This window comes from Nothobranchius furzeri, chromosome 4 (assembly GCF_043380555.1).
Source record: "Nothobranchius furzeri strain GRZ-AD chromosome 4, NfurGRZ-RIMD1, whole genome shotgun sequence".
In the NCBI taxonomy this organism is placed as follows: Eukaryota; Metazoa; Chordata; class Actinopteri; order Cyprinodontiformes; family Nothobranchiidae; genus Nothobranchius; species Nothobranchius furzeri.
The window spans coordinates 9,505,164-9,533,028 of NC_091744.1; the positions used below are offsets into that span (position 1 = coordinate 9,505,164).

Below are 27,865 nucleotides of genomic sequence, written 5' to 3' on the forward strand. Positions count from 1 at the left end.
AGGATGTAGGGCTGGGCGATATGGCCTCAAATCTATATTGCGATATAATCTGAAACATGTGCGGTAACGATATATATTGTGATATATTTTTTCCTCTGTTTATTTATGTTAAAATAACATGCTTTTAAATATTCTCATGTGGCAAACATATGCCACTAGAGGCATATAGGCCTCCGCCCACTCCATGCTTGCAGTCACTGCCATTCTGTTGCGTTGCCCCAATGTCAGCAGGGTGCACATCTTAGTGACGTCATGTATTATCTCAATATCGCGGTATTGCGATATAGCCAAAAACTCTATCATTACCCAATTTTATATAATTTCTACCTTATATCGTTTATATTGCCCACCCCTACGAGGGTGGCACTGTGAAAATGGTGGACTCGGCAAGTCAAGCAGCTGCTTCTGAGCCCAGAAGACGTTTTAATGTTAAAGGGGAACTAAGCAGTTTAGGCTTGCTTTTAGCACCCCCTAGTGTCCGTTTGTAGAATCGAAAGCAAAACCTGTCTCCTCCAGTGTTTTCCCTAAACTATTTCCGGGGGGGGGGGGGGGGGGGGGGGGTGCGCACAGTGTTTCGCGTGCGTGCGTCATCTTGAGAGCGGGGGTGGGTGGATGGATTTCGTAGCTGTGTCGCTGCGCCACGCCTGAGATTATGCAGAGAAAACATTGGTCCTCACTCTGCATTTGTTTTTTTAACACCTTTATCTAACGGCCTCCACAGGCTTCCCTAGTATTCACAGGAGTGATTCATGTCTGGAAGTTCCGATAAAATTACCCTGAAGTTTTGATAGTGGAAACACACCTAATGTTTTGAAATGTTCCCACTCGGACATGCCTGATCGAGAATGCAGATTTTTCTTATCAGGTTTTGCAGGAGCTGCTCATTTTAAACAGAAATGCAATGTTTGAGCAGGGAAAACATCTAAAACCATCAGAAATCTGGCACTTGCGATGCTAGCACATCCCAGCAAATACTACAATGTAGCACATTGTTGAACCCTACACTAATCTCTTAACTCCAGAGATACATCCATTTTAGTACCCTTCCTTCTTCCACAGTTGGCTTGAAGTTTGCAGACAAAACATTTCAATGCTGGTCAAGTTAGCATTCAAGCTAGGTTGTTGTGCTAAGCTGACTGAGGCATCTGTGTCAGTGCATGCTGGGTACTGGGGCTCATTCTTGCTGATTGACAGCTCTCTTGTGGATACGCAGCTCTGTTGGTTGACGCTCTAGACTCGCGTAAATTATTTAGTTTTGCTGTAGAGGCTGGGGAGAGACTTAGGGCAAATATGAAATGAATGATTACCTACTTTATATCATAGAACAGTGTCATATACCGTAAATCCTCTAATACAGGCCCGGGCCTGTATTTGACTCAAGCTCATCAAGCTCCAGGCCTTTATTGGAAGGAGGGCCAGTATTAGAGGCAGGCCTCCTTTTCTATTTGAGCAAAATGAACTAATGGTTTGCTGGAGTTTTTGACAATTAAAATTGTGCCCACATTTTCAAAGTTAAACACATTTCTTTTAACAACGGTAGTTTCTGCTTCAGCCCTCTCCCCCCTCCCCCCGCGCAGCAGCCGCAAACTCACTGATGCGCCTGCAGCCTCTCGGAGTTCCTGCTGCTCTAAACATTAAAATAATTATTTCATTTTCTGTTCCTCACTTCTGATTACCTTCAATGGTGTCTGTATGTTGCAACAGCAGGTACAAAAACTAACTTGTTTTTATTTGACTATTTTTCTGTCCTGTCTGTTTATTATCTTCCTGCATCTCCTCTCAATCCTAAAGAAAAACTGCTGCCTGGGTTCATATATATTCACCTTATGAGTTACCTTTGAACTGCAGTTCTAAAATATCTACCGACCGCAAAAACAGCGGAGCGCTTGCTGTTTGGCGGCCGTATCAGTGATCAGTGCGTTGGAGGACAAGTTGATGCGCGCACCGCCCCGCTCCACAGCATGCAGCGAAACGCATGAGGCGCAAATAAAAGACAGAAAACAGGAAATGAACCGACATGAACGATCGCGTGTCAGTACCTACGGTCTGGCACAGCGCATTGCTGATCACAGAGAATGTGATCATACGATAATTCAATAGGGAGCGTGGTTTCACAGACGCGGAAGTGATAGCGTCGGTGAAACGCCGGCTGCTCTAGGAAACCCCCGAGCGTTCGAGCATCAACGAAGTGACACGGAAATGCCGGGCTTTCCAGAAGTAAGTAAGATAACTTACTATGACCTGATAGTTCGTTGGATTGATCGGTAGGTTGGAAACTCTGATCATGAATCTGAAGAAACGATGACTGAGCTGTAAAGGCGACTTCCGTTTATAGCCGCGGTTTGTGACGTAGGTGCGACGTGGAGGGAATCCCCGCGAGGGGCATGCTGGGAGTCCCTACTTCGCGGATTTTCACCTATCGCGGCCTGGTCTGGAACGCATCTACCGCGATAAACGAGGGATTACTGTAGTTCATACACCCCCTACTGCTGCTCCCCAGAGTGTTCTGCAGCATAATCAGCACGTTATCTTTGAACTTGATAGTGTAATGACCTGGCTGGGGTTGTAAGCCAGGTGCATTCTGGGTATTGTGTTATATGTGTTTCCTATCGTTCTGCTAGTTCCTATGTGCTGATTTGCGTGTTGTGTGAGTGTTATGTAAGCCACACGGAAGGTGATGTGTGTTCTGTGGAGCGGGTTGAATTAGCATGGTTAACTGACACCGTGACTCTGTGTGGTAGGAGCGTGATAGAGGATCATGTCTGAAGCATTATAAAGCTTGAAGAAAATGCCTAATAAATGTCTGCGTGAATCCCTACTGCCCCCTGCTGGTTGATTTAGGGACTATAACCCTGCCGCTGGGACGCTTGTACTTGCTTGTTACCACATTCCATCCGGCCACAATAAGAGACCGGCCATTATTTACCTCCGCTGACTCTGACACCGGCCAAAATTGGAGACCCGGCCTTTAATTGAATACCGACCTGTATTAGAGGATTTACGGTAGTCATGCTTAAGCATTTTTTTAAATTGCTTAAAATATTTAAAACCACTCTAAGGCTGGGCAGTTAATCCAAAATGTATCGTTATCAAAATTTCTGACTCTTATCGAGATTATTTTCCCCCATGTCATTAAATTTGATAATTTAAAACATGAAAAGATGTGTGTAGGTTGGCAACGTTCATGTCCCTTTAAGAAGCTGTACCACCTTGAGTCATGTAAAAATGTGACTCATGTGACTCAATGTAATACATGTGACAATCCCATCTAGTGGACTACTTTTGTTTCTGTACATACCTATAGTTATCAAAGTGAAATCCTCAATATATTGTGATATTGATTTTAGGCCATATGGCCCAGCCCTACTACATGCTCAAGCTTTATCATAAGCATATTATTTAAATGATTATAAGAGCGATATAAATGCAGTGTGAGGGTGCTCATTTCACTTAGTGCTTCAGCACATCTGATTTGAACTGGAATTTTACCACATCTGTTATTTGTTTACCAAATCTTTAGGGCAGTTACAGATACTGTGAAAATTGAGCTGAGCTGATTGGCCTGGTAGAAATGTGTTAGGTTTTGTGCGAAACCTGATCTGCTTCAGACATTTACTTTGTTCCATTGTTGCACGCTGATCTTAGTCAAAGGAAAGAAGAACCTGTTTGACAACTTTGGAGATCCGAAAGTAGTTGGTAGTATTCTTGAAAGCATGCAGGTCTCTTTTTGATCTTTTTTTTTAGTTTCACTGAATTATTTTTGTAGGATATGCAGAAGTTTAACAGCACTTTGCATTTTCCCTTCCCTCTGAGGTTTATGTCTGTTTTCATTAGAAATACATCAGCTAATGACTTTATGCAGCCTGTCTTATTTTCCAGTTTCCTTGTTATTTTCTTTCATCCTCATATTGTTGGTATGACGATATCATAGACTGCTGACACAAGTAGTTTTTGTATAGTGTAAAAATTGTTGAGCTGCGCTTATCAAACTGACGTGGCTCACACAGGAGCTTTTTGAACCATGTAAGACAATGCCCTCACATGCTGCAGATTTTTATCTGTTTAACAGTGGATATTGTTTATATTCTTTACATTAATAAAGTATCTTTGAATTGAATTACAACATTCACAGAACTCATCAGATTTCAGGGATGTTGGCCTTTTCTGCCAAAGCTCCAATTGATTGGAATGAATTACCTGCTAATTTGATGTCTATTACATGTTTTTGTCAGTCTAAAACACATTGTTTGGTTTTGGTGCATGAACACATGCCCACTTGCAGCTGTTTCAGATTTTCTTTATTGATTAACATTTATGCATCTACAGTAACTCTGTGCTATGTGTGGTTTCATGAATGTTTTGATTTGTTGTGCCGTATGTATGCTGCTTATGTATAGAATCAGAATAAAAATGATTTTAATGGAAATCATTTTCCATATACAAACTTTATCCTCGCTGCTGCTCTCCTAATTCATGTTGTCCACATAAGAGGTGACAGAGAGAGACTTCAGCGCTGCAGCTCATGTTCCTTATCAGAACAGAAACTGACTTGTGTGACAAAGCAGCAGAGATTTGGTTTTGTAATTTATTGCATTGACTTGATTTTAGTGAGGTTAGTACACATGATGTGTAACACATCGTAGCCATAAATGCTATGGTTTATACATTTATATTAGCATTTTCTCCATGCTTTTGTTACTTTTTCACCACTATTACAGAAGCTGAAGAGCCAGAACGATGGCTTTTCTCATCTCGGCTCATCTCACCACAGGAAGCATTCTGGCCTAAAACAGCTTTCAGTTTTGATTCATGGAAAATTTACTAATGAATATATTTGCCTAAGGTTCATGTAAGTTATACTAGAGGTTTTTTAACACATCCGCAACATCATAACAACAACGCCATTCCCATCTGTACCGGGTCGGCCCGGCCCGGGTAGCCCCAGTCGGCCCCAGCCTGGCCCGGTTGATTCCACACATCCTTGCCTTAAATCCATGTGGGCTGATTCTACAATCAGAGGCTTGCTCTAATGGAAGGTGTGAATTTGCTGTCAGCAGTGGGTGTGTTGGCCCTGGTCGGCCTGAAGCAGACCCCCTCGAGAAGAGGGCTGAGAATGAGCCTTGGTTGGCCCGGAAAAATACCAGGCCACCCAGATATGTAAACAACCTACGCTACCCGGCCCGGCCCGACCCGGTACAGATGGGAATGGCCCATAAGGGGCCAAAAGTGTGCCAAGAAATCATCCTCCACACCATTACACCACCACCACCAGCCTGCACAGTGGTAAAAAGGCATGATGTATCCATGTTCTCATTCTGTTTACGCCAAATTCTGACTCTACCATTTGAATGTTTCAACAGAAATCAAGACTCATCAGACCAGGCAACATTTTTCCAGTCTTCAACTGTCCAATTTTGGTGAGCTGGTGCAAATTTTAGCATCTTTTTCCTATTTGTAATAGAGATGAGTGATACCCGGTAGGGTCTTCTGCGATTGTAGCCCATCCACCTCAAGGTTGTTTGTGTTGTGGCTTCACAAATGCTTTGCTGCATTCCTCGAGTGTAACGAGTGGTTATGTCAGTCAAAGTTGCTCTTCTATCAGTTTGAATCAGTCGGCCCCTTTTCCTCTGACCTCTAGCATAAACAAGGCATTTTGCCCACAGGACTGCTGCATACTGGATATTTTTCCCTTTTCACACCATTCTTTGTAAACCCTAGAAATTGTTGTGCGTGAAAATCCCAGTAACTGAGCAGATTGTGAAATACTCAGACCACCAACAACCATAACACACTCAAAATTGCTTAAATCACCTTTCTTCCCATTCTGACATTCAGTCTGGTGTTTAGGAGACTGTCTTGACCAGGACCACACCCCTAAATGCATCGAAGCAACTGTCATGTGATTGGTTGATTAGATAATTGCATTAAGGAGAAGTTGAACAGGTGTTCTTAATCGTTTAGATGAGTGTATAAAAGCAGTGTGTAGATTTTTCAAATCAAATCAAAGCTTTATTTATAAAGCGCCTTCCGCAACCCTGTCAGGAAGCCCAAGGCGCTGAACACTGTACAGTACAAAGTTAAATAAAGTGAATAAATCAGAAAATAAAAGCAATTCAAATTACAAAAAAGGTGAAACATTCTAGTAGAAGACAAATGTGTAAAACAAGGGAAAAATTGAACCAATGAAAACTGTGAGATAAAATCAACATAAATGGCGGCCTAACTCAAATACATTCAGGGAACGCCAAGTGGAGGAGGTGTGTTTTTAGGCGGCTCTTGAAGACTGGCAGAGATGGGGACAGCCTAACTGAGGGTGGCAACTGGTTCCATAGTGACGGTGCTAGGACTGAGAAAGCCCGGTCCCCGCGAGTACGACACCTAGAACGAGGGACAACGAGCAGGCCTTGGTCAGAGGAGCGCAGAGCGCGTGATGGGGAATGTTTGTTCAGGAGCGTGGCCAGATAGGGGGGAGCACCACCCTGGAAGAAATTAAAAACAAAGACGAGGAGTCTGAATTGTGAACGATCGCAAACCGGAAGCCAGTGCAGGGAGGCCAGAACTGGACTGATGTCCCGTTTCCTGGTCCCAGTCAGGAACCTGGCTGCGCTGTTCTGCACAACCTGTAGGCGACGCAGTGATGACTGACACAACCCAATTTTTGTTGAGTTACATGCAAACATTTTACTTTATTTCTTTTGTGTGGTCCAATAACGTTTGACTGCTAGGTCTGTCGCCCTCATTACTAAACAATTATGCATTGTCACCCCCCTCACCCTCTGAAACAGTAACGCAAACGACAATTTATATCCGCCCAGTTTTACTTAATCAGACGGATTCCGATATATTAAAATATGATTAACGGACGTCCGGTTGGCAAGCGATGGCGTAGGTGTGCAGTTTGCTGGCTCCCGCTAGAATATCTGTTTTTATTACTCTCTTCACCTCTCCTCTATCCGTAACCCCGTTGGAATTTGGACATTAGCATCAGGAACAACATCACGAGCTGGGAAGTCATGTCTAAATCGACTAAAGGCAGCAAAAAGGACTCGGTAGCAGAAAGCACCTCGCACGGGCTAACGCAGCTAACAGAGCTAGCATGCCATTGACCGCAGCGCAAATCTCAGAGATGCTTGATAAACTCCGAATGAAGATTGGTACTGACTTTAAATCCTTGTTTGAGAATTTGGACATCAAACTGGACAAAATTCAAACCGATGTCTCGGGACACGGGCAATGCATCAAGGACCTTGAATCAAACGCAGAGGAAGTTAGCCAACCCTTAGGGAAACTCGAAACTGTGTGTGCGACTCTACAGGAAGACAACGCAGTGCTGAAGTCTAAACTTTCTGACCTCGAGGGGAGAAGCAGAAGGCTGAATCTACGAGTGGTTGGCTTGCCCGAGTCCCTGGAAGGTCCGCAGCCAACAGTGTTTTTTTTCCATGCGTCTTGTGGAGATATTTGGCGACCAGACCAGATCCTATCATCTCTGCCTGAGCTGGATAGAGCCCACTGCAGCCTTGCCCCAAAACGCCCAGTCCAGCGGGGCGTCCGACTTTAACCGTTTTTTGGATGCACGGTTAGATCGTTCCTCCTCTAAGCCTGCTAGTCTAAATAAGTCAGCCGAATATATTAGGTAATTTCTTGAAGATTTTAGCCTTACTGATCCTTGGCGTTTCTTATATCCAACCGGTAGGGACTACTCCTTTTTCTCTCACGTACATCTTACATACACTCGCATCGATTACTTTTTTTAATAGACAATCAGCTGCTCCCAAACCTTAAATCTTGCAGTTATGAAAGTATTACAATTTCCGATAATGCCCCCCTGGTTCTTAAAATGGCTCTTCTGGATAGTGACTTTGTGAAAAGGCATTGGAGGTTAGATCCGTCGCTGCTTTAGGGCTGTCGCGGTAACCGCAAAAATGAAATATCGCAATATGAAGAAGCCCACCGCTCTGCATCATGGGCCACCGCGATTACTGAACTTGGTTCAACTCAATGATGCATGTTGAGAAGGATGGCTGCACTGGTATCAAAACGAAACGTTACTTCGCTCCTTTGGGAGCACTTTGGTTTTCAGTACGTCAGCTGCTGCGCAGCCAGAGTCCTTGGCCGAGACAGAGCTGCCACCAGCGGCAAAAAATAATAATAAACGCTCGGAGACCTGCTGAAGTCCCGGACAAGCACTGCTTCTGCAACCGCCCCGAAGAGGGCTTGAGCCGAGCTGGAGCTCACTCGCTACCTGCAGGAGGAATGCATCCACCCTAAAGAAACCCCCCTGACATGGTGGAGCAACAACCGGGAGAGATTCCCTTTGCTCGCCAGAGTCACACGCAAGTACGTGTGCGTTAGTGCAACGAGCGCACCATCCGAGAGGGTTTTCAGTGTTGCTGGAAATGTTGCCACCCCTCTCAGATCCTCTCTCAAACCGTATATGGTTAACATGCTGGTTTTCCTTGTGGGTAACAAGGACGTGACCGAGCTATAAATCACCGTCATTCGTGTGTGAAAGTGAAATGATAGTGCGCCCGCCCGGTACATGTAATTTTTTATGCTTGATTTTAAACAACTAAACAAAATGGGGACTTGTTTCTTATTTGTTAGATGCTGCAGCCAAATTTGCATTTAAAAGTTTAACCTCCTCCTGAATTTTGTTGTTAAGTTCAGTCGGACTCTGACTGTCGGAGAAACAAACGTTACTGCGATCTGTGTTGTTACTGCCCTTTGATCTGCATTCAGTAAAGTGTTATAAAAGAAGGCACGGCAATTTTTAACCTTTTTTAAATGTGTAAACATTATGTTTAGATAGTACTGCAATAAAAAAAAGGGCTGCAATAATATCGCACACCGCAATATTAAGCCACCCTGAATCACCGCAGGGGGAATTCCTCAACTGCGACAGCCCTACGCTGCTTGCCGAGGAAACATTTGTTTCCGATATTTCCTCAAATTAAAACCTTTTTGATTGAAAATAGGACTCCAGGCATGCCTTGTCAAACAATCTGGGAAGCATTGAAGGCCTTCCTTAGGGGCAAAATTATTTCTTTTGCTGCATTTAAAAGGAGAGCCATGGAAAAGAGACAGAAGGATATTTCAGACCAAATTCTAAATTTGGATAGACTACATGCACACTCACCATCTCCTGCATTGTATAAAGAACGATTAAGGCTGCAGACTGAATTCAATATTCTTTCTTCCCGCCAGGTCGAAGGCTGTTTGATCAGAAGTAAGAGCAATTTTTATGAGCATGGTGAAAAGACCAGTAAAATTCTTGACAATCAGCTGCGCGATGCAAGGGCCAAACAATCTATACGGGGCATTAGGACAGACAGCGGGGACATCACATCTGATCAGACAGCAATCAATGACAAATTTAGAGCCTTTTCCTCAAAACGTTATACGTCAGATTCTACTACCTGTTTGTGCGATATGGAGAGTTTTTTTGAACTCTTTGGATATGTCTTCTATTCTCCCAGAAACTAGACAGAATCTTGAAGCACCCATCACCGTAGAGGAAATCAAAGCAGCTATATCATCCATGCAGTCAGGGAAATCACCGGGCCCAGACGGGTATTCAACTGATTTTTCAAAGAAGTTTTCCCCCTTTTTAAGTTTATAATTTATTGGTTCTTCTGAGTCTGGGAAACTTCCCCGTCATGTTTTCAGGCTTGCATTTCCATGCTGCTTAAGAAGGAAAAAGACCCATTTGACTGCGCCCCTTACAGGCCTATATCTTTATTAAATACCGATGTAAAGATTCTGGCAAAGTTGTTAGCTCGTAGGTTAGAAACTGCTCTTCCTTTCGTAATCTCTCCTGACCAAACTGGATTCCTTGGGAATCGCCACTCATTCTATAATATTCGCCGTTTGTTTAATATAATTTACACACCTAGTCACCGTGTAGCTGAATGCCTGTTGTCTATGGATGCTGAAAAGGCGTTCGATAGGGTTGAGTGGGATTATTTGTTTTTTACATTACAGAAATTTGGTTTTGGTTCTTTATTTCAATCCTGGGTTAAACTATTGTATGTGAACCCTGTAGCATCAATGCTTACAAATGGCCGTTGCTCTGATTACCGTATTTACCCAAATATAGGACGACCCCTATTATAAGACGATCCCCCCTTTCCAAGAGATTAATTTTAAGAAAAAGGCAAAATTCACTTTTTAAAGAAAACATTTAATATTTGAAAAATTTTTGGTAAATACAGTAATACCGTAATTACAGACTACTTTAATATTTACCTATTAATGCAATCACAAAAATCGGTTATGAAGCTTTTGGGGTTCTGTCAGGAAATCAATCAAATGTTATTTATATAGCACTTAATCAAACAAATAAAATCCAACTCAAAGTGCTTTACACAAACGGTACTGAACAAAAAAAAACCCCACTGTAGTCAAGCTAAGAACTTCTCTGAACATGTCAAATCAAAAGTTATTTCAAAAGTCTGCATGAGGCATTTACTCACAGATGTCCTCTGCTTCGCTCTGCTCAGAGTCACTGTCACTCTCACGCTGCGGTCCCGCCTCCTCCCACAGAATGTCATCCTCACTGCCATCCAATGCATTGGATATACAACACTTTTTAAAGCCGTTGATGATGCTCTCTGCTGTTACTGCATCCCATGCCTGGAGGATCCATTCACAAAGCCGATGTACAGTCGGTTTTTGAATTTTTCTAGACGGTGTGAGAGCGTGATCACCGGACAGGAGCCACTCTGTGTACCTCCTGCGCAGGTTGTCCTTGAAAGGCTTGTTAACCACCACATCCAGCACCTGCAGCTGGCTTGTCATCCCGCCCGGTATGATGACCAGGTCGCCGTTCATCTTCCTCACCTGAGTTTTGACAGCATCAGTCAGGTGTCCACGGAACGCATCCATAATCAGCATGTTTCTCTTTTTTCTGAGCGCGCCGCGTCGCGTTCCTCACACCACTTTCAGCCAATCGACCACAAGTTCGCGCTCCATCCAGCCTTTCTCCTGGGCTCTCACAATAATGGCAGCTGGCATTGGCTCTTTCGGCACAGTTTTGCGTTTTAAAACCACATACGGGGCCAACTTAGTCCCGTCAGCCAGGCACGCCAACATGACGGTGATCCGATTCTTTTCATTTCCAGTTGACTTCACGATAACAGACTTCTCACCTTTTTTGTGCACAGTCACAGATGTAGGCATGTTAAAAAACACCGGTGTTTGGTCGGCATTCCCGATCTGATCGAGTGTGTAGGAGTGTTTTTTCCTCAAGCCAATCACATAGCGCTGAAAAGACTGTAAGTAAGTAAGTAAAAGTTTATTTATATAGCGCCTTTCTCAGATATAAATCACAAAGCGCTGTACAACATGATAAAGATCAGGGCAAATACCTCTAACCAATAAAAACATCAGAAAAACAATAGCAGTGATAAACGTAGAAAATAAAATCATGAGTATAAACAAAGTGAAGGTGTGAAACCGAACAAAGCCATCATTTTGAAACATTTAGGGAGGGAACGCCTGGATGAAAAGGTGAGTTTTTAGATGATTTTTAAAGACCTCTACAGTGTTAGAGAGACGGAGATTTGAAGGTAGACTGTTCCAAAGTCTGGGTGCAATAGTCTGAAAGGCCCTGTCCCCTTTGGTTTTTAGTCTGGTTCGAGGAACAGCCAGGAGGTTTTCAGATGTGGATCTAAGGTTCCGAGAGGTGGTGTGTGGGGATAAAAGCTCAGATAGGTAGCTTGGAGCCTGGTTGTTCAGATCTCTATAGGTCAGGACTAAAACTTTAAACTGTATTCTATATTCTACTGGGAGCCAGTGGAGGGACTGTAAAACTGGGGTGATGTGAGCTCATCTGCTGGATTTGGTTAGGAGTCTGGCTGCTGCATTTTGGATGGCTTGAAGGCGTGAGAGGGAGGTTTTGCTGAGACTAGTAAAAAGAGCGTTATAGTAGTCTAAGCGTGATGACACAAAGGCATGGATTATTTTTTCCAGATCTGCAGTAGAAACCAGTTTACGGACTTTTGAAATGTTTCTCAGTTGAAAGAAACAAGAGCGGGAGATGGTTTTGACGTGTGAGTCTAAACTTAAAGCTGGATCAAAAATAACTCCTAGGTTTCTAATGTTGGCCTTGGCTGATGGGCAAAAAGAGGCAATTTCTTGCTCGATTTTTGGCTGAAGTTCCGGGGGTGCAGCGATCAGGGTCTCTGTCTTGTTAGCATTTAAGACAAGAAAGTTGCTGGACAGCCAGTTACTGATCTGGGTCAGGCAGAGTACAAGTCTGGCCAGCCTGTCCAACTGGTGTGGCATAAAGGACATATAGAGCTGAATATCATCAGCGTAGATGTGGTAGGAGATGTCTGGGAAAGACTGAATGATGCCAGCTAGGGGAAGAATATAGAATGCAAATAGTAGAGGCCCTAGAACTGAACCTTGTGGGACCCCGCATGTTAGAGAGGCAGTATCTGAAGAGAAGGTTTCGGACTTCACTGTGAATGTTCTGTTAGTGAGATAGGAAGAGAGCCAGTCTAGAGCAGAACCTGAAATCCCAGCCAGGCCCTTTAACCTGTTTAGTAGAACGTTGTGGTATACAGTGTCAAAAGCTGCACTGAGGTCGAGCAGGACCATGACAGAGCATTTCCCTGCATCAGCAGCCATCAGGAGGTCATTATGCACCCTTACTAGAGCAGTCTTGGTTGAGTGCTGCTTCAGAAAGCCAGATTGGAAGGGGTCAGAGATCTTTGACTTAGAAAACCAGGATCTGAGTTGGGTTTCAACAACCTTCTCAAGTACTTTGCTGATGAAAGGTAGCTTAGAAATGGGCCTAAAGTTACTGGTGGAGCTGGCGTCAAGGTTGGGTTTCTTTAAGAGAGGAGTCACTACTGTATTTTTAAAGTAAGATGGAACACAGCCTTGGCTCAGTGAGCTGTTGATTATAGTCAACAGAGATGGACTGATAGAGGCAAGACACCCGACTAAAACAGAGGGAGTTAAGATATCTGATGAGCATGATGAGAGTTTCATCTGAATGATTATTGTGGTTAAGTCATTTAGTGTAACTGGGGAGAAGGAGGTGAAAGACTCGGAGCACTGGGGGACCTCCCCTCCTGGGGGGGGGGGGGGGGGGAGGGCTGGTGGAATGCTGGATCTCAGATTCAACACCTTGTTTTCAAAAAAGTGGAGAAATCTGTTACAGTCATCAGCTGAAGATAGCTGAGCCTGCTGCGGAGGAGAAGACACGATGCTGGAGATGGTATCAAACAAAACCTTAGGATTATTCTTATTTTGACATTTGAGGTTGCTGAAGAAAGAAGACCTGGCATTTTCTACAGCTTCGTTGTATGACTCGAGAAGTTCTTTAAAATATTCACGATGAACAACCAGACATGTCCTCTTCCACCGTCGTTCCGCTTTTCTATAGGAGCGTCTAAGATCAAGAATCTGGTTGTTCAGCCAAGGTGAACTAGAGGCACTGGAACTGCGGCTGGTTTTGTAAGGGGCGACCTGATCTATAATTTTGAGGCAGTGATCATTAAATGAGTTGGTAAGGAGCTCTACGTCATCAGAGGAAGGAGGTACAAAGTCAAAGAGGGAGGAGAAATTTAAAATGGTAGAACTGTTGGTAATATGTCGTTGCTTAGCAGAGACTGGTAAGAGATTCAGAATTTAAGTTGATATGAAAAGAAACTGACGCAGTGCGAGGCCGCTCCGGAGCATCATCCTTATGCACCAGTTGGTGCTGGCTTTAAACTTTGTGGTCGGTATGTTTAACTCCTTTGCAATGTTCAGGGCTTTGAGCTGGATGATGGCTCTGGTAATGGGCAGACCTTCATTACGTTTCTCAGTAACAAACTCACACACCCGCCTGTCACCTTCTTGGAAGCGGCCGCGTTGTGGACCACGAAAAGCTTTTCTCTTGCTGTTAGCATTTTTCAGACGGTCTTTCTGGATGCGCCATCTTCGGACGTTACACTCCGTAACGCCGTATTTTCTGGCTGCCTGGCAGTTGTTAGTTGCTTCTGCTGCGTTGACAACCATCATTTTGAAGTTTGCGTCGTAACTCTGCCGCAGCTGTTGGTTAACTTGCCTAGTTTTAGATCCGCTTAACTCCAGATTCCTCCCCGCCATTTTTCTTCTTTAGTTCAATGACCTCACCACAACCTCTGCTGTTGCAGTTGGGTACTGACCCCAGACACCAGACAAGTATGTGTGAATTATAAAGATATGACATGTATATGTAAATGCTTAGTCGGTGATTAAAAGACGACCCCCCTTTTTGCATAATTGTTAATAAAAAAAACCTTGTCCTATATTCGTCTAAATACGGTACTTTAGACTTTACCTAGGGGTGAGGCAGGCTGTCCTTTGAGCCCCCTCCTCTTCTCATTGGCCACTGAGCCACTTGATATTGCGGTTCGTGGCAGTGGTGAAATACAGGGCATCCTTAGAGGCGGTCTCGAGCATAAGGTCTCTATATGCTGACGACTTGGTATTATATATTTCCGATCCACTCAGGTCTCTTCCAGAGGTACTTCGGATTTTGGACAACTTTAGTACGTTCTCCGGCTATAAACTTAACTTGAATAAGAGCAAACTGTTTCCGATTAATAGAGAGGCCATCTGTCTCAATTATGGAAGTTTTACCTTGAAGGTTGTTACTAACCAGTTGAAATACCTTGGTGTGTGTCACTAGGCATTTTTGTGACTTGTTCAAGAGTAACTTTCTTCCACTATTTGATCAAGCGAAGCAACTGCCATCTAAATGGTCCCCACTAGTACTGTCTCTTATTGGCAGAATAAAATCTGTGAAAATTATGCTTCTCCCCAAAATTTTTTTATCTCCAGTGTCTTCCTATTTTTATCCCTCAATCTTTTTTAAATCTCTAGACTCCTTAAAACGGGTGTACACTGTGCGACTTTTTCATTTTTTGAGCCGATTTTCCACTCGTAAGAGAATCCACAAGATCGGGGCGAGTTTTGCACTGAGCGTAGTAGAGTATACAGGGGGGTACGAGAGGCGATTAACACCACGTGACCAGCTACCGATCAGCAATCGTGAGCTCGCACGGACTTCTGGCGTGTTTGATATTTTGCTCGTCCCTCGTGAGGGTATCGCACTGTTGAAGCTGCGCTGCGAGCAGCTGTGACCCAAAATGTATCAGAACCGCTCACGGCGCATGCTCAATCCTGCATCAACACCGCTCGCCCGCTATTTCCCTAATAACACACGTAGTTCGTTTTTATTTCTACACATTTTTTTATCACAAAGATTGTCAAGAAAGCGTGTTTGTCGTGTTCATGTCAAACTAAACTGATCACAAGACACAGATTTACTTTCTTTATTTCGTTTTCCTCATCCAGCCCCCATAAATTCCTGTGTGTCCTCCTGCAGCACTCCTGAAGGAAAACAGGCAAGACAAAAAAGTCTGTCGTGTTGTGTAAAAACTGCTATTTTTAGCATATTTTTAGGTCCGATGTGTTGCTACCAGACGTACAGTGTGAGCAGTCAGGTCGCATCCGAGAACTGGGTCGTACAGTGTGAGCACATGGCTCGTGAGATCTGCCCTGCGAGGAAGTCGTACAGTTTGAGCTGAAGCTGAGTGTTACGAGTGAAAAAGTCACACAGTGTCCGCCCAGCTTTAATCCTCTCTTTTATCTGGAATGGCAAACATCCTAGACTGAGAAAGGCCTTCCTCCAGCGGCCTAAGTGGGGGGGTGGGGGTGGGGTGGGGGGGGGATGGCCTTACCCAATTTCCAGCACTACTACTGGGCTGCGAACATTAGGGGTATGCTGCACTGGAGGCACTTTTATCTTGAATCTTCATCTCCAATCTGGGTCACCATGGAGGCCCACACAGTTGGTGCAACAGTCTCTCTTTCTGCACTCCTAGGTGCGCCACTTCCACTTTCCTGTTCAATTACTTCTGGGAGCCCAGTGGTTAAGCAGTCCCTGAAAATCTGGTCTCAATTCAGAAAAACTCTGGGTCTTCAGGCTTTTTCACTTTTAAGTCCAATTGCAGCTAACCACTTGTTCTCTCCGTCAATGGCTGATGCTGCCTTTCTTTTTTGGCATAAAAAAGGTCTAAAACATTTCACAGACTTATATTCTGATGATCTCTTTTCTAGTTTTGCCCAGCTGACAACAAAATTTGGGATCGCGTCCACTCAATTTTTCAGGTTCTTTCAGGTCAGGTATTTCGTGCAGAGTATGACTCCCCAATTTCCAAATAAACCCCTGAGAACTCATTGGATGAGTTTTTATTGGTATACCCCACAGTGGGAGGAGTAATGTCTAAGCTTTATAACACTATCACTAAACCATGTTGTCCTTCATTAGTGGCTATTAAAACTGCCTGGGAGCAGGACCTCAATTTTAAAATCTCAGATGAGGTGTGGGCATCTATACTGGGCCAGGTGCACTCCTCATCTACGTGTGCTTGGCATGCACTAGTGCAATTTAAGGTGGCCCACCATGTGCACCTGTCTAAGGCCAAGTTGGCACGTCTATACCCAAACATAGACCTAACTTGCGAAAAATGTAGGGGTGCTCCTGGCTCTTTACTACATATGTATTGGTCGTGCCCCTCCCTGGCTAACTTTTGGAGATCAGTTTTCGGTACAATCTCTGAAGTTCTGCAGTGTCAGGTGGAGCCAAACCCTGTCTCTGCTATATTTGGTGTCACCCCAGATCTGACCTTACCACATTCCAAACTAAGAGTCCTATCCTTTTTGACCTTACTGGCCAGAAGAGCTGTTTTGCTGAAGTGGAAGGACTCTTTTCCTCCCTCTCATGCCCACTGGATAAGAGATACTATGTTATGCATGGATCTTGAAAAAATCAGATACACCGTCCATGGTTCTGTAAACAAATTCTATAAAGTTTGGCAAACATTTTGACATTCATCGAGAAATCCACAACTATTGTTTCTGAGTAGCCCCCCCCCCCCCCCCCCCCTCTTAATTCATTTATTTTTCTTTTTTTTCCCTCTCTTCCTTTCCTGTTCAGGGTTGGCAGTCTGGGGTTTGTTCTTGGGGCAACACTTGAGAAAATTCACATTGTTTTGAAATGTACTTGTCAAGTCTATTTCTCTAAGATAAAAAAGACATGTATAAAAAAAAAGATTAACATCAGCCAACACCGATATTGGTGCCGATACGTCATTTATCTCTAATGTAAAGCTGTCTTTATAGCCTTAGAATGAGTTGCTTTGTGATGTTTGTGGCTGGTTTAAGATTGCAACAATCCATTTTGGTCTCAGCTGCATTCAGACTAGTTAATGGTTTGCTCTAGGCCTGAAACAAATCATCGATTGATTCAAATGGTTCGATTCAATAAATTCTACTGATTATATGTGAATATATTTAGACTTGTTATTTTGACTATGATGAGGTTAATACAAACCTAAAATGTGAGTGAAATCTAAGTCACACTGTGTTCCATAAAATATTTAACTATAAATATCAGCTGGGAAGGAGGGAACTATATATTATTGAGCCTTTTGTAATTTAGCTGTTTTCTTTTCAAATTTTTAGCAGCGGGCTACAGTCTGTTTTCACTTGAAACGTCATCAAATAGAATATTCAATTAATCGATGGAGGATTCAATAGAATGTTCAAATAAAATGTTGGATAGCTGCAGAACCTAGTTGCTCATAAGCCCGATGCTCCAGCTGATGTCATCGGCTTTGAAACAAAGGAATCCTTCACTTTAGAAAAAGAAAATGTGGCTCGACTGCATGCTGAAAAACGAGTCAGACCTAGAATTTAGAGTTTAAAGTGTTTTAACTAATTGGTGGAAATGTTTTGACCAAAACGCGCAACTGTGGGTTTTCTTTTTGTTGTAACTCTTTTTACTCTTACTCTTCTACCTGTCAGCGATTGAGGACTGTGTTTGTAACTGGATCAGATAGCGTAAGGGTGTAGAACTGATTTAATATTCATCCAGCCTATTTGTTTTGTCTCTTTCATTTGTAGAGGTAACCAGGATATTAATCACATTGGTAACTTCTCTTTCTTTCCACAGCCAGGTTGGGCCGGTTTTTACATGGTTTTGAAGGAAACCTCTTCTGACCCCCGTATTCACAGGTACGCGTCACCCACTGTCAGATAAAGACAATTTTTACAGAGAAAAATGTCTTACTAGAGTTTTTGCTTTAATCTGGAAAACTTTAAATTTACAGGCTTTTCTGAGCAAAAATGTGTAGCTTTGTATAAAAAGTACATCGTATACAATGTTTGTCACTGCCAGTTTTTTTTTCATTAAAAGCAACAAAACTGCATCAAATTACTGTATAGCAACAAGTCAGGATAATAATAATAATATTAAAATCACATAGTCGAACAGAAAAAATCAAGGGCATTAAGTCAAACATGGGTAACAAAAAGAATAATAAACTCAACACTAGTGATGCACTTATATGAAAATTTTGGGCCAATACCGATATCCGATATTTACTATCACTGTTATGGCCGATAACCGATATTTGCCGATATCGATATACTGACATTAATGCTTTTAAAATCAGCAGATTTTGTATAGAATGAAAATTATTAAAGCTGAATTTACGTTATGTACACACAACACACACATTTGTGCTTCTGAGATGACTAAACAAATACACATCACTCCCCTCACCCTCTGAAACAGGTAAACAAATGGTGACAAGGTGGAAACAATATTGGTTGATAATATCAGCCCGTTTGTTTTAATCGGACCGATGCCGAAGGATCACCTTAATTTTCCAGTTACATTTTGGAACAGAAAGAAACATCTGGTTGTTTGATCTGTGTACTCTGGGTTTAGAGGGCTATGGCAGAAGATAAATGATAACCTGCACTTCTGAGTCTACAAGTACACTACAGCCCTTCATTCACCCATTCACACATTAGCCACGTTTAGATGCGCACAATTAATTGGATTGAACGCCAAATCAAATAAAAAATTCTGCATGTAAACATGTCAATCAGAATGTTCTGATCTGATTGGAAGGAAATTTCAATCCGATTGAGAGAGGTGGTTTTGTCCGATCCTCATTTCGTCCGATCCTCATTCCGATTGACGTGCATGTACACAGCTATCCGGATTGTTGCAGTAAAATAATGCCCACTGTCATTTGGACTGCCTGACTCAAAAAATGACGGCCTAATAAACAAGCACCAACTTTTAAATATGATGGCAAGCCGTCCCCGTTTCTATAATATCTAATACAGAAGTTGTATTTTGTGGAAGTAAAATAAAAATCTGATTATTGCACAAATCATTTGACAAACATGTTCAAGTCTGTACTGGAAACGCGCAGATTCTTTTCGGGTTTGCAGCACGGATCCCCGTTTCTGTGACCGCAGCAGCTGTTTCTGCAGCATGTGGATGGAGACGTGCTCGTAAAGAAGATGGGGGTGACATCGGTTAAACTGACCTGGTTTAAGTTTAAGGAGGCTGATGTTGAGGAGAAAAACATCCTCCGTTAAATGTTATGGCCAACTATCTGTAAAAACACGTTAATGCAGATGAGATGAGATGTGGTTCTTTGATGAACACAGGCTTCCAAACATCTCCTGTTATTTAGTTTGAACCAAGTCTTCTCAACAGTTTCAGCTTATTGTCACATTTTATGAATAATAACCCACAACAGAGCTCAGTAATAAAACATGAGTCAGCAAAGCATAAATCTGCAGTTATTCACTCAAGAAGACGTAAGTTCTATGAGCAAAAAAAAACATTAAAGAGCAAGTAACGTCTAAATTAACTTTTTTTTGCTGATGAACTGTATAAATGAGTGTCTAATAGTGTTTTAAATGTGTGTATTCATTATTTTAGCATTTTGGTGCATTTTCTTAAAAAATTAAAAATTCTGCCTAAATACCACAGTATAGCTCCACCTTCAGCTTAAAACATAGAATTTGACTCATTTTGAATAAATTTTAGCCAATGGCTAAAGAGTAAGATACTACGTAATCCAGTAGAGTACTACGTAGCAGCTCTGTGTCAACGTTATAAAAGCATCGGGAGTCTCGGCCACGCCTTGTGGCGAGTTGGGAGTTGGATTTGCATGAGAGTGTAGGAGGCTAGCCGTAGTTCAGCATTAGCATATAGCATTAGCATATCCTAGTCTTTAGCATAGCTTTTAGTGTTATACATACTTATTTAGTGTTAGCTTGGCTGTTGGATATTGTAGTTTAGTTGGTGTTTGGCTGTTAGTGTAATTAGGAAAGTAGTTCGGGTTTAGTGCTCCATATCGTGTTAGCATGGTGAGAAGGTGTAGTGTAGTATGGTTGCGGAGCTCTGTCGGGTTGCACTCCTTTCCGCTGGACTTAGAAATTAGGCGCCAGTGGTTGCGTGTCTGGAAAAGATTCAGCTCCCGCCTGGTGCTGTAGTTTGCAACCAGCATTTTACCCGCGATTCTGCACGTCTCCGTTCCAAGAGGGAGGCTGTGCCCACCGTGGCTCTTCCGCGATTTAGATGCAGCCCACCGACTCTGCTCCCCCACCATGACGGGCTACAGTCTGAGGTGAGTAAGCTAAATAAAAGTTTTAACATCTTCTAAAGACAATTTCCTACCTAAATGCAAAGTTTGAGAGACGTGGTTCACTCCATTTAGCTAATATCAGCCTGCACTGCCTTCGGGCTATTTTGTCAAGTTCACAAAATGTGGAACGGGATGTAAGGTTAGAATCAGCGGCGAATCGGAACATATCTCGAAGCCCTGGCCGACAAAACGGTCCACATGACTATTTCTGTCAGGCTCGGAGAAAATTCGGGTTGTTTTTGTGTCAGTCGGTAATTCAGCAACAGTGACTCTAAACTGACGCAGCACTAGTTGACAGACAGCATTACAGCGTGAAATCTAGCACAGCGTGACCCGGTTCCGTGAGGAATTCTGTTCAGGAGGTCGCATTTCAGGGTCTCCACATCATATGTGACTGACTTTTACTTTATAATAACATCACACACTAGGAATGTTATAAAGCGCCTATATGGGACAGTTTCTTTTGTATTTTATCTGACTTTATAAACATCAATGTGCTTCTATTTTTTTTCAGGCTAAATCTACCCAAGACACTGGCTGTCAGACTGATTTAGTAATCTGCAAGAATGCACTTGTCCAGGCTGACGTGGTGTTACCCGTAGCAAAGGTGAATTATTTTTAATAATCTTCTATGTAAACATTTTATTACCTTCTAGTTTTAATTTGTTTTACAGATTGTTACAAGTGATTTTATGCTCTTTTAAACATTTATAAATGTGCTGCTTCTTTGTTTTTATAGAGCTCACAGCCTCAGTGTCTTGTGACACAGGGACCATGACAGAAATTCATTATCCAGAAGGTCCCAGAGCATCCACACCTCCTGAAAAGACCACGGTGTGAGGTGTCTGCTGTTGATTCCAGCTTCCACCTCAGTGACAGTGCAAGCTCAGTGAACTGTTCAAGGTAAAAAAAAATTAAAACATTTCTGAATTTTTAAGATATTAACAATTAAATACGTATGTGATTACATCATGAAGGAGGCTACTGATTCTGGCCCTGTGACACTTGGTGGTCACCACCAGGTGGTGACGTGTGAGCTGATTCACCTGGTAAATAACTTTTAAATTAAATATTTTGTTTTTGCTATCAAAAGTAAATTAACTAATAACCTGCATTACTGCAGGACACTCAGCAAAATATGGACTCTACACCATGAGGCAGGCACACGTTAATAACTCTATAAGAGCACATAAGGTAAGCAACACCACATATTATTTTTATTACTGTACACTGTCCTGGATTTGTTTTCTTTCTGCATCTCATCATTAGCCTGGCTGATCACCTGATAACTCCTGTCATCTGGTTATGACAGCATGAGGATGTCCTCACACACCTGTAACCTATCAGCTCATCTGGCAGAATAGAGAGAGAAGAGACAACACCACATCTCCTGTTCCTGGAAAGCCTTCAGCCATCCTTCGATGACTGAGAACCTCCATCAGCTCTGTCTCCTGTCTGCCTACAATTATTATAATAAATATTGTGTTTGACAAGTTTTTTGTGCTGCCAAATATCTCATTTTGATTCCAGTTTTGATATTTTAATGGATATTTATAAATTACATTAATTGAATTATCACATTGTCGCATGTTTAACTAGCTCTATTGTGATGAACTAAACTAGCACCTCACTGTTAAAAGCTCGTTTTAATTTCAAGCATGTTTAAGTATTTATGGACATGAACAAAAACAGGAAATATATAAATTGAGATTTATTTAATTAATATAACAAATAAGGGGGAAAGAGTCATTGAAAGGCACATTCTTCTGGAAGTTCCTGATCCCGACGACATCAGCAGGAGACCAGCTGCAGACACCAGAGGATCACCTGCAACCAAGAGCAGCTAGTATCAGTAAATAAATAATGAAATCAGGGCAGTTTTAATGGGCTGAACACATTACAGAATAATTTTCTCATGGTATATTTTCATAACTTTATGCAGCAGACTAGCTTGAGCCCAGATCTCCTGGAGAGCTGCTATCCAGCACGTTTCAGTGGATTTTCCTGCTTTAACAGGTTAGATAAGCTGTTAAGCAGCTCAGCTGTTTGTTGCTGATTAAAACCAGGTGTGTTGATGCAGATAAATCTCTAAAACATGCTGAATACTAGCTTTTTAGGGCCATGGAGACAAACCCTGCAGCTAATCCAATGCTATGGCTAACGGCTACTTACGTTCAGAGATGGGTCTGTTGGGTCGGTTCCAGTAATTTCAGGCAACTCACAAGCTCAAAACAATAAGGCTCATGTCCGCTTGTCTCCTCCAAATAGACTTGGTCCCTTTCTTCTCGAGTGTCTGGGTAAGGAGGGGGAGAAACGTCCTCCACTTCTAATGACTGCTCAGAGTGAAGGGAGCTAGCTTCGTCTAGTTAGCCGTCTCTTCGTCACTGCCACGGCTCCGCCCTCTCGGTCCTCCAGGCAACGCCTACTAATGTTGCAGTTTTCAAAATTGATACGTGGGTGGGGTAAGACTCTGAGGCACACTTGACATGCACTTTAAATAGAAAAAATGAACCAGGAAAGCAGCAATTGTTTTTTCAGTTTTTACAGTTTTCATTTCGCTACATGATATTAGTTTACATTTTTTTTCCGGGAAAGACAACTCTGCACTTGCTCAACCTATTTAATCTGATTAATACTTGGTTGTTGCAGTCACTGCCGCTACAGGCCACTAGATGGCCTCAGCAGCACCACCAACAGCTCCCATCTACAGGCGTTCCGTAGTTTTGACCAGTTGATCCTCATTTAGGAATCACCTCACCCTGTTAAATGAGGTGAACCTAGGATTGGATGGGGGAAGGCTCTGAGAAGTGGTGACACAGAGGTGTCCTCACTACTCTTTTCTCCCCCTTCACTGTTATCTTATTTGAGGCTTGAATACACTCGGTTAGGTTATTGAGAACCTCATAGTAAATTTGTGTGTCTGAGCCCTGGTAAAAGGGCTGCTCAGCTTTTCGTCTGGAGTTTGGTTTGGGATTATATCTCCTCGGTTGAGTTCTATTATACCGGTCCTTTGATCCGGCGCTTTCAGTTCTTTGATTAATTATTATTCATTGTTACTTTTGTTTTGTTTGTATACTTTTGTTCCTTTTCCTCCTTCCACCGGGAGCTAGAGGACAATCAGGAAAGCTCTTAATAAAAATCTCCTCCAACGAACACTCTGGGTTTATGTTCATTGTTTTAACACACATCATTACTCCCTCAATCCCACATCTCCTAGCGAGCCGGGGGACGTAATATTGGTGCATAGAAACTCACGGCGTGATTGGATCATTTCAGTTAGTGTCCATGTAAACAGATTTGGGATTTCCAATCAACCAAGATTTGAATGGGGTTGGGGAAATTTGGAGCATGTAAACGTGGCTACTGTTAGTGGTATGAGTGTCCACACTGAGACTGAGAAATTTTGGGTTCAAATCCATGGTCGGGTCAAACCAAAGACTTTAAAAATGTGACCCGATGCCTCTCTGCTCGACACTCAGCATTAAGGTGTTTGATTGGGGGATTAAACCAACAAATGGTGCCAGAGCTCGGTCGTGTCTGCAGCTCACCACTTCCCCAGGGGATGGGTCGATTGCGGAGAACAAAATTCAAACACCTGTTTGGGACACTCTGACAGAAGCAAAGAAAAAGGAGACAGACCATTAAAGTGGAGTTCACATACAAACATGTAGTACTTGTTCTTTTTTAAATGCAGTGGGTCGTGCTGAGTTTCACATGCAGTCTGGATGTGAGAATAGACCTTAAGCTATTATTGCCTGCATTAGCCGCTGAAAGAAGACATATGGAGAAACGGTCAGGTCAGAAAGTGCCACACAGACTTGGGGAATGTTAACATTCATGGACTCGCCCACCTTGGCTGGTGATTTAGCAGCCAGGAGAATGCAGAGCACGTCTTGGCTTGGAGAAGCTAACCATTAGCAACAGCAACACCACAACATGGCGAAACACATTCAGGCTGGTGTTATTGGTGGAGATGAAGCATCAACAATGCATTCTTTACCCAAAAAGAAGAGCAAATGAATGAAGCGTAAGAGTCTTGTTGCTGGTAGCAGAGTCAAGATGTTTGTAAATCATGAATATTAATGAGTAATTACCCCAAATCTTGCTGTCTCACCCCAGTTAGCAACAGAGTTTTTATTCCTTCAGAAAACGACTCAGAAGAAATCAATTCATACTGGAGCACACAGAAAATGTATTGGAATAACGAGTGAATGAGAGCTTTACAGGCAAATACTTTTCACTCCATTGTTGTCTCATTGAACTTTTTTATAGCACAGATCTGAAAGCTCAACTTCTGTGACATGACTCTTTATTAACATCTTTCACGTTTCTACAGTGTAAATGGAACACAAGAATCGGCTTAAAGAAATCTTCATCACAGTCCTGGTGGCAGTGACAGTCTGCATCATCGTTCTCCAGTTTGAGAGATGGCCAGGACATGCGAGTTTTCCTGCATACAGAGAAATGCAGGCGCCTTCATCGGCTGTCACGACACCTGAGCCACATTGGGAGGATCCGGGGCCTTATCACGTAGCCTATCCGCGGAACTACAAATTCACCATGGATGACACCCCAACATGTAAGAGCACCACTCCATTCCTGGTTATGATGGTTCCCACTGCTCCCAGTGAAGCTATGGCCCGAGATACCATCCGGAAGACATGGGGAAGTGAAAAAATGGTCCTCGGTCAACTGGTTGAGACTGTCTTCATATTGGGCCTGCCTCAAGGAGGCGATGCCTATCAGCTGCAGGAGAGCCTCAAACGGGAGAACGAGCAGCATCGTGACATCATACAGAGCAGTTTCCTGGACAGCTATAACAATTTAACCATCAAGACTATGGTCATGCTGGAGTGGCTGTCCAAAAACTGTGCAAAATCTTCCTTTGCTTTAAAAATTGACTCGGATATGTTGCTACATGTGAAAAATGTGGTTAAACTGTTACTTGACCCTAGCACAGCTAAACAGCACTATATGACAGGTTTGGTGTGGTGGCACAGCCCAGTTTTAAGAAACCCCTTTAATAAGTTTTACATGCCGAGCAGCGTGATTCCTGAGCCCGAGTATCCACCGTATCCTCTGGGAATGGCTTACATCATGTCCCTGGATCTCCCTAAAAAGATCCTGGATGTCTCTCCTCAAATTAAACCCATCTACATTGAAGATGCCTACCTAGGCATGTGCCTGAAGCTTTTGGGTATCTCCCCCACTGACCCTCCTGAGACATCAATGTTTTTGGTCACACCTCAGCATCCTCTAAGCAGCTGCAGTCTTTCTCAAGTGATCGCCATGACAACAACGGAAACATCACAAATCAACTGGTACTGGCTTAGAATCCAAAAAGGGGTTCAGTGCCAGAATTAGGTTTTATTCAATGTTTGTTGGTGGGGTGAAGCTTTGTTTTTGGACTACTGAAGAAAAGTGTTGCTGCTATGTTGAAATATAAGCCCCAGTCTGACAGAATGGAACCGTCGATACGGTCTCTAAACCTAGAATGTGGCCTAATCACCAAAAACCTGCTTCAGTGTAACTTTGCTCAGGAATAAACCCATGATTACACTACGGAAGGTGTTATACACTAGAACATAGGGATGCACCGATACCGATACTGGCATCTGTATCGGCTCCGATACGATGCCAATAACCGTATTGGTATCGGTAAAAGTTAACAGATACCAGGAACCGATACCAATGCAGTTGCTTGAAAATGGCTTCACTGTAACTTGTCATTTCTGTTAACCTAATATTTTAGGTTTGTGATGATTTCCTTTCATATTTTACTTATCTACCTCAGTCTTTTCCTGTGCAGAGAAGAAAATAAAATCTGTATTCCAAATCCTTGCCTTTTTTTTGTATGGTAGAGGTATCGGTATTGGTAATCGGTATCAGCAAGTACTCAGATCCAAGTATCGGTATCGTATCGGTTTGGTAAAAAGTGGTATCGTTGCATCCCTACTGGAATAACAGCAGGGGACATTTTTACACCTAACGGGGATCCCATCCTTAGTAGACGTTACCAAGACCATCCACAGTCTGGAACGCATTTATCCTGTAGTGGTCTTCATTCAGTGTGAAGGGGACCAACCGATGTGGAATGACTTTGCCTTAGTTTTCAACACACTGGAACCACGTTTTTGACGGGCTAAATAATCCATCGATTGTGGAACATTTAGTCTGGAATATGTGATGTATGGTTTTAATTTATGGTGAACATGCTTTTAGGGTGTCCTTTTTATTCAAGCAAATAACCAAAGAACACCTAATGTCAACAAATTAAAGCTACGTCATGTTTCGTGAGCCTGATGTTTGTAAAATACTGTAAAAAAGTTCTTCAGGAGTTCCACGGAGGGCGTATGACTCGATTGGTGGCTGTGTGTGGTGAGCATTCCTTCCGGGCTGAATTTATTAATGTTGTAACATATTGTATAAATATGATTAGGTAATAAAAGGATGAATGTGAGTAAACAGTGTTGTGTAACGCCAGCACTAACATGTTTGATGCTTCTGTTCAGTTTACATATTTCTAATGTAGGCTTATCTTAAGGTGCATTTTCTGTTGACAAAATAAAGTTGAGTTTAGAGTTAAAGAATGTTTCTTGTTTTAGGAAACCTTGTAAATGCAACCTAACTGATGCTTTGCTTTTGTTGTTAAATGCTCCGTTTGTTTGGTACAATTGTAGTGTGACGGTTTCACCAGCAGGGGGTGGAAGAACATCATTGAAAAAACATTTCTGACATTGATTAAACAGTGAATTCATTTCCCAACCCAGACATGGATGCATTCAGTTTCTGATCTGTGATCTAATATTTACTGTTCTAATCCAGGCTTTCAAAGCAAATTCCTCATTTACCACAGCATAGAGAAGCGTGATGGCTGACGTCTGTTCAGCTGCAGGTTTGTCATCTGATCTAACGTGTACTAAAATGTCACACTTCTACATTACCCTAACTCTTGGATCTGTGAACAAAGGTTAGTGAAATTATCTGGAAAAAGTAAACACACATTTAAATTTGCTGTAATTATCGAATCAACTCCAGCGGATCCATCACAGCGACTATTTAACAGATAGTTTAAGTTTCTAATATCTAAGCATTAATCATTCAGCTTAGCCGCTTATGTTTACTTTTACTGGAGCATTTCCATGCTACCCATGCCTCTTCCCCTCAAACTGTGTGTGTGTGTGTGTGTGTCAGTAGGCCCGTTTATTGTCTCACTAACCCTCGCTGAGACTTTGCAGACTTTCCAATTCATACACACGACAGAGGAAATAGCTCTTATTCTTGTCCCCCTTTGAAGCTTGCTGACAGGATTACACTGGTATATTAGAATCTGACTATATATATATTGTCAGTTTTTGTATGTC

The 27,865-nt window shown here is 42.5% G+C and overlaps 1 protein-coding gene and 1 long non-coding RNA gene across 4 annotated transcripts in view; one reads left to right on the top strand and one right to left on the bottom strand.

The window, feature by feature from the left end:
• The window catches only part of LOC107389643 (UDP-GalNAc:beta-1,3-N-acetylgalactosaminyltransferase 1), a 28,769-nt gene extending 1,500 nt beyond the window's left edge, over nt 1-27,269 (top strand). For 2 of the 3 annotated variants that reach the window (XM_015965891.3, XM_054743642.2), the window contains exons 2-4: nt 5,361-5,417; nt 17,999-18,060; nt 24,838-27,269. In XM_015965891.3, the coding sequence (XP_015821377.1) occupies nt 24,843-25,865 (1,023 nt within the window). In that variant the 5' untranslated portion in view covers nt 5,361-5,417; nt 17,999-18,060; nt 24,838-24,842 and the 3' untranslated portion in view covers nt 25,866-27,269. Of the gene's footprint in view, nt 1-604; nt 5,284-5,360; nt 5,418-17,998; nt 18,061-24,837 lie in introns of those variants that run through there. The other variant, XM_054743643.2, reaches the window with a different exon arrangement.
• Nucleotides 22,200-23,044, bottom strand: LOC107389667 (uncharacterized). Its single transcript, XR_001573459.3, has 2 exons — nt 22,674-23,044; nt 22,200-22,328 (listed from the first exon to the last, which is right to left on the bottom strand). It is a non-coding gene; the product is annotated as an uncharacterized lncRNA (long non-coding RNA).
• Nucleotides 27,270-27,865: the final 596 nt, after the last annotated feature.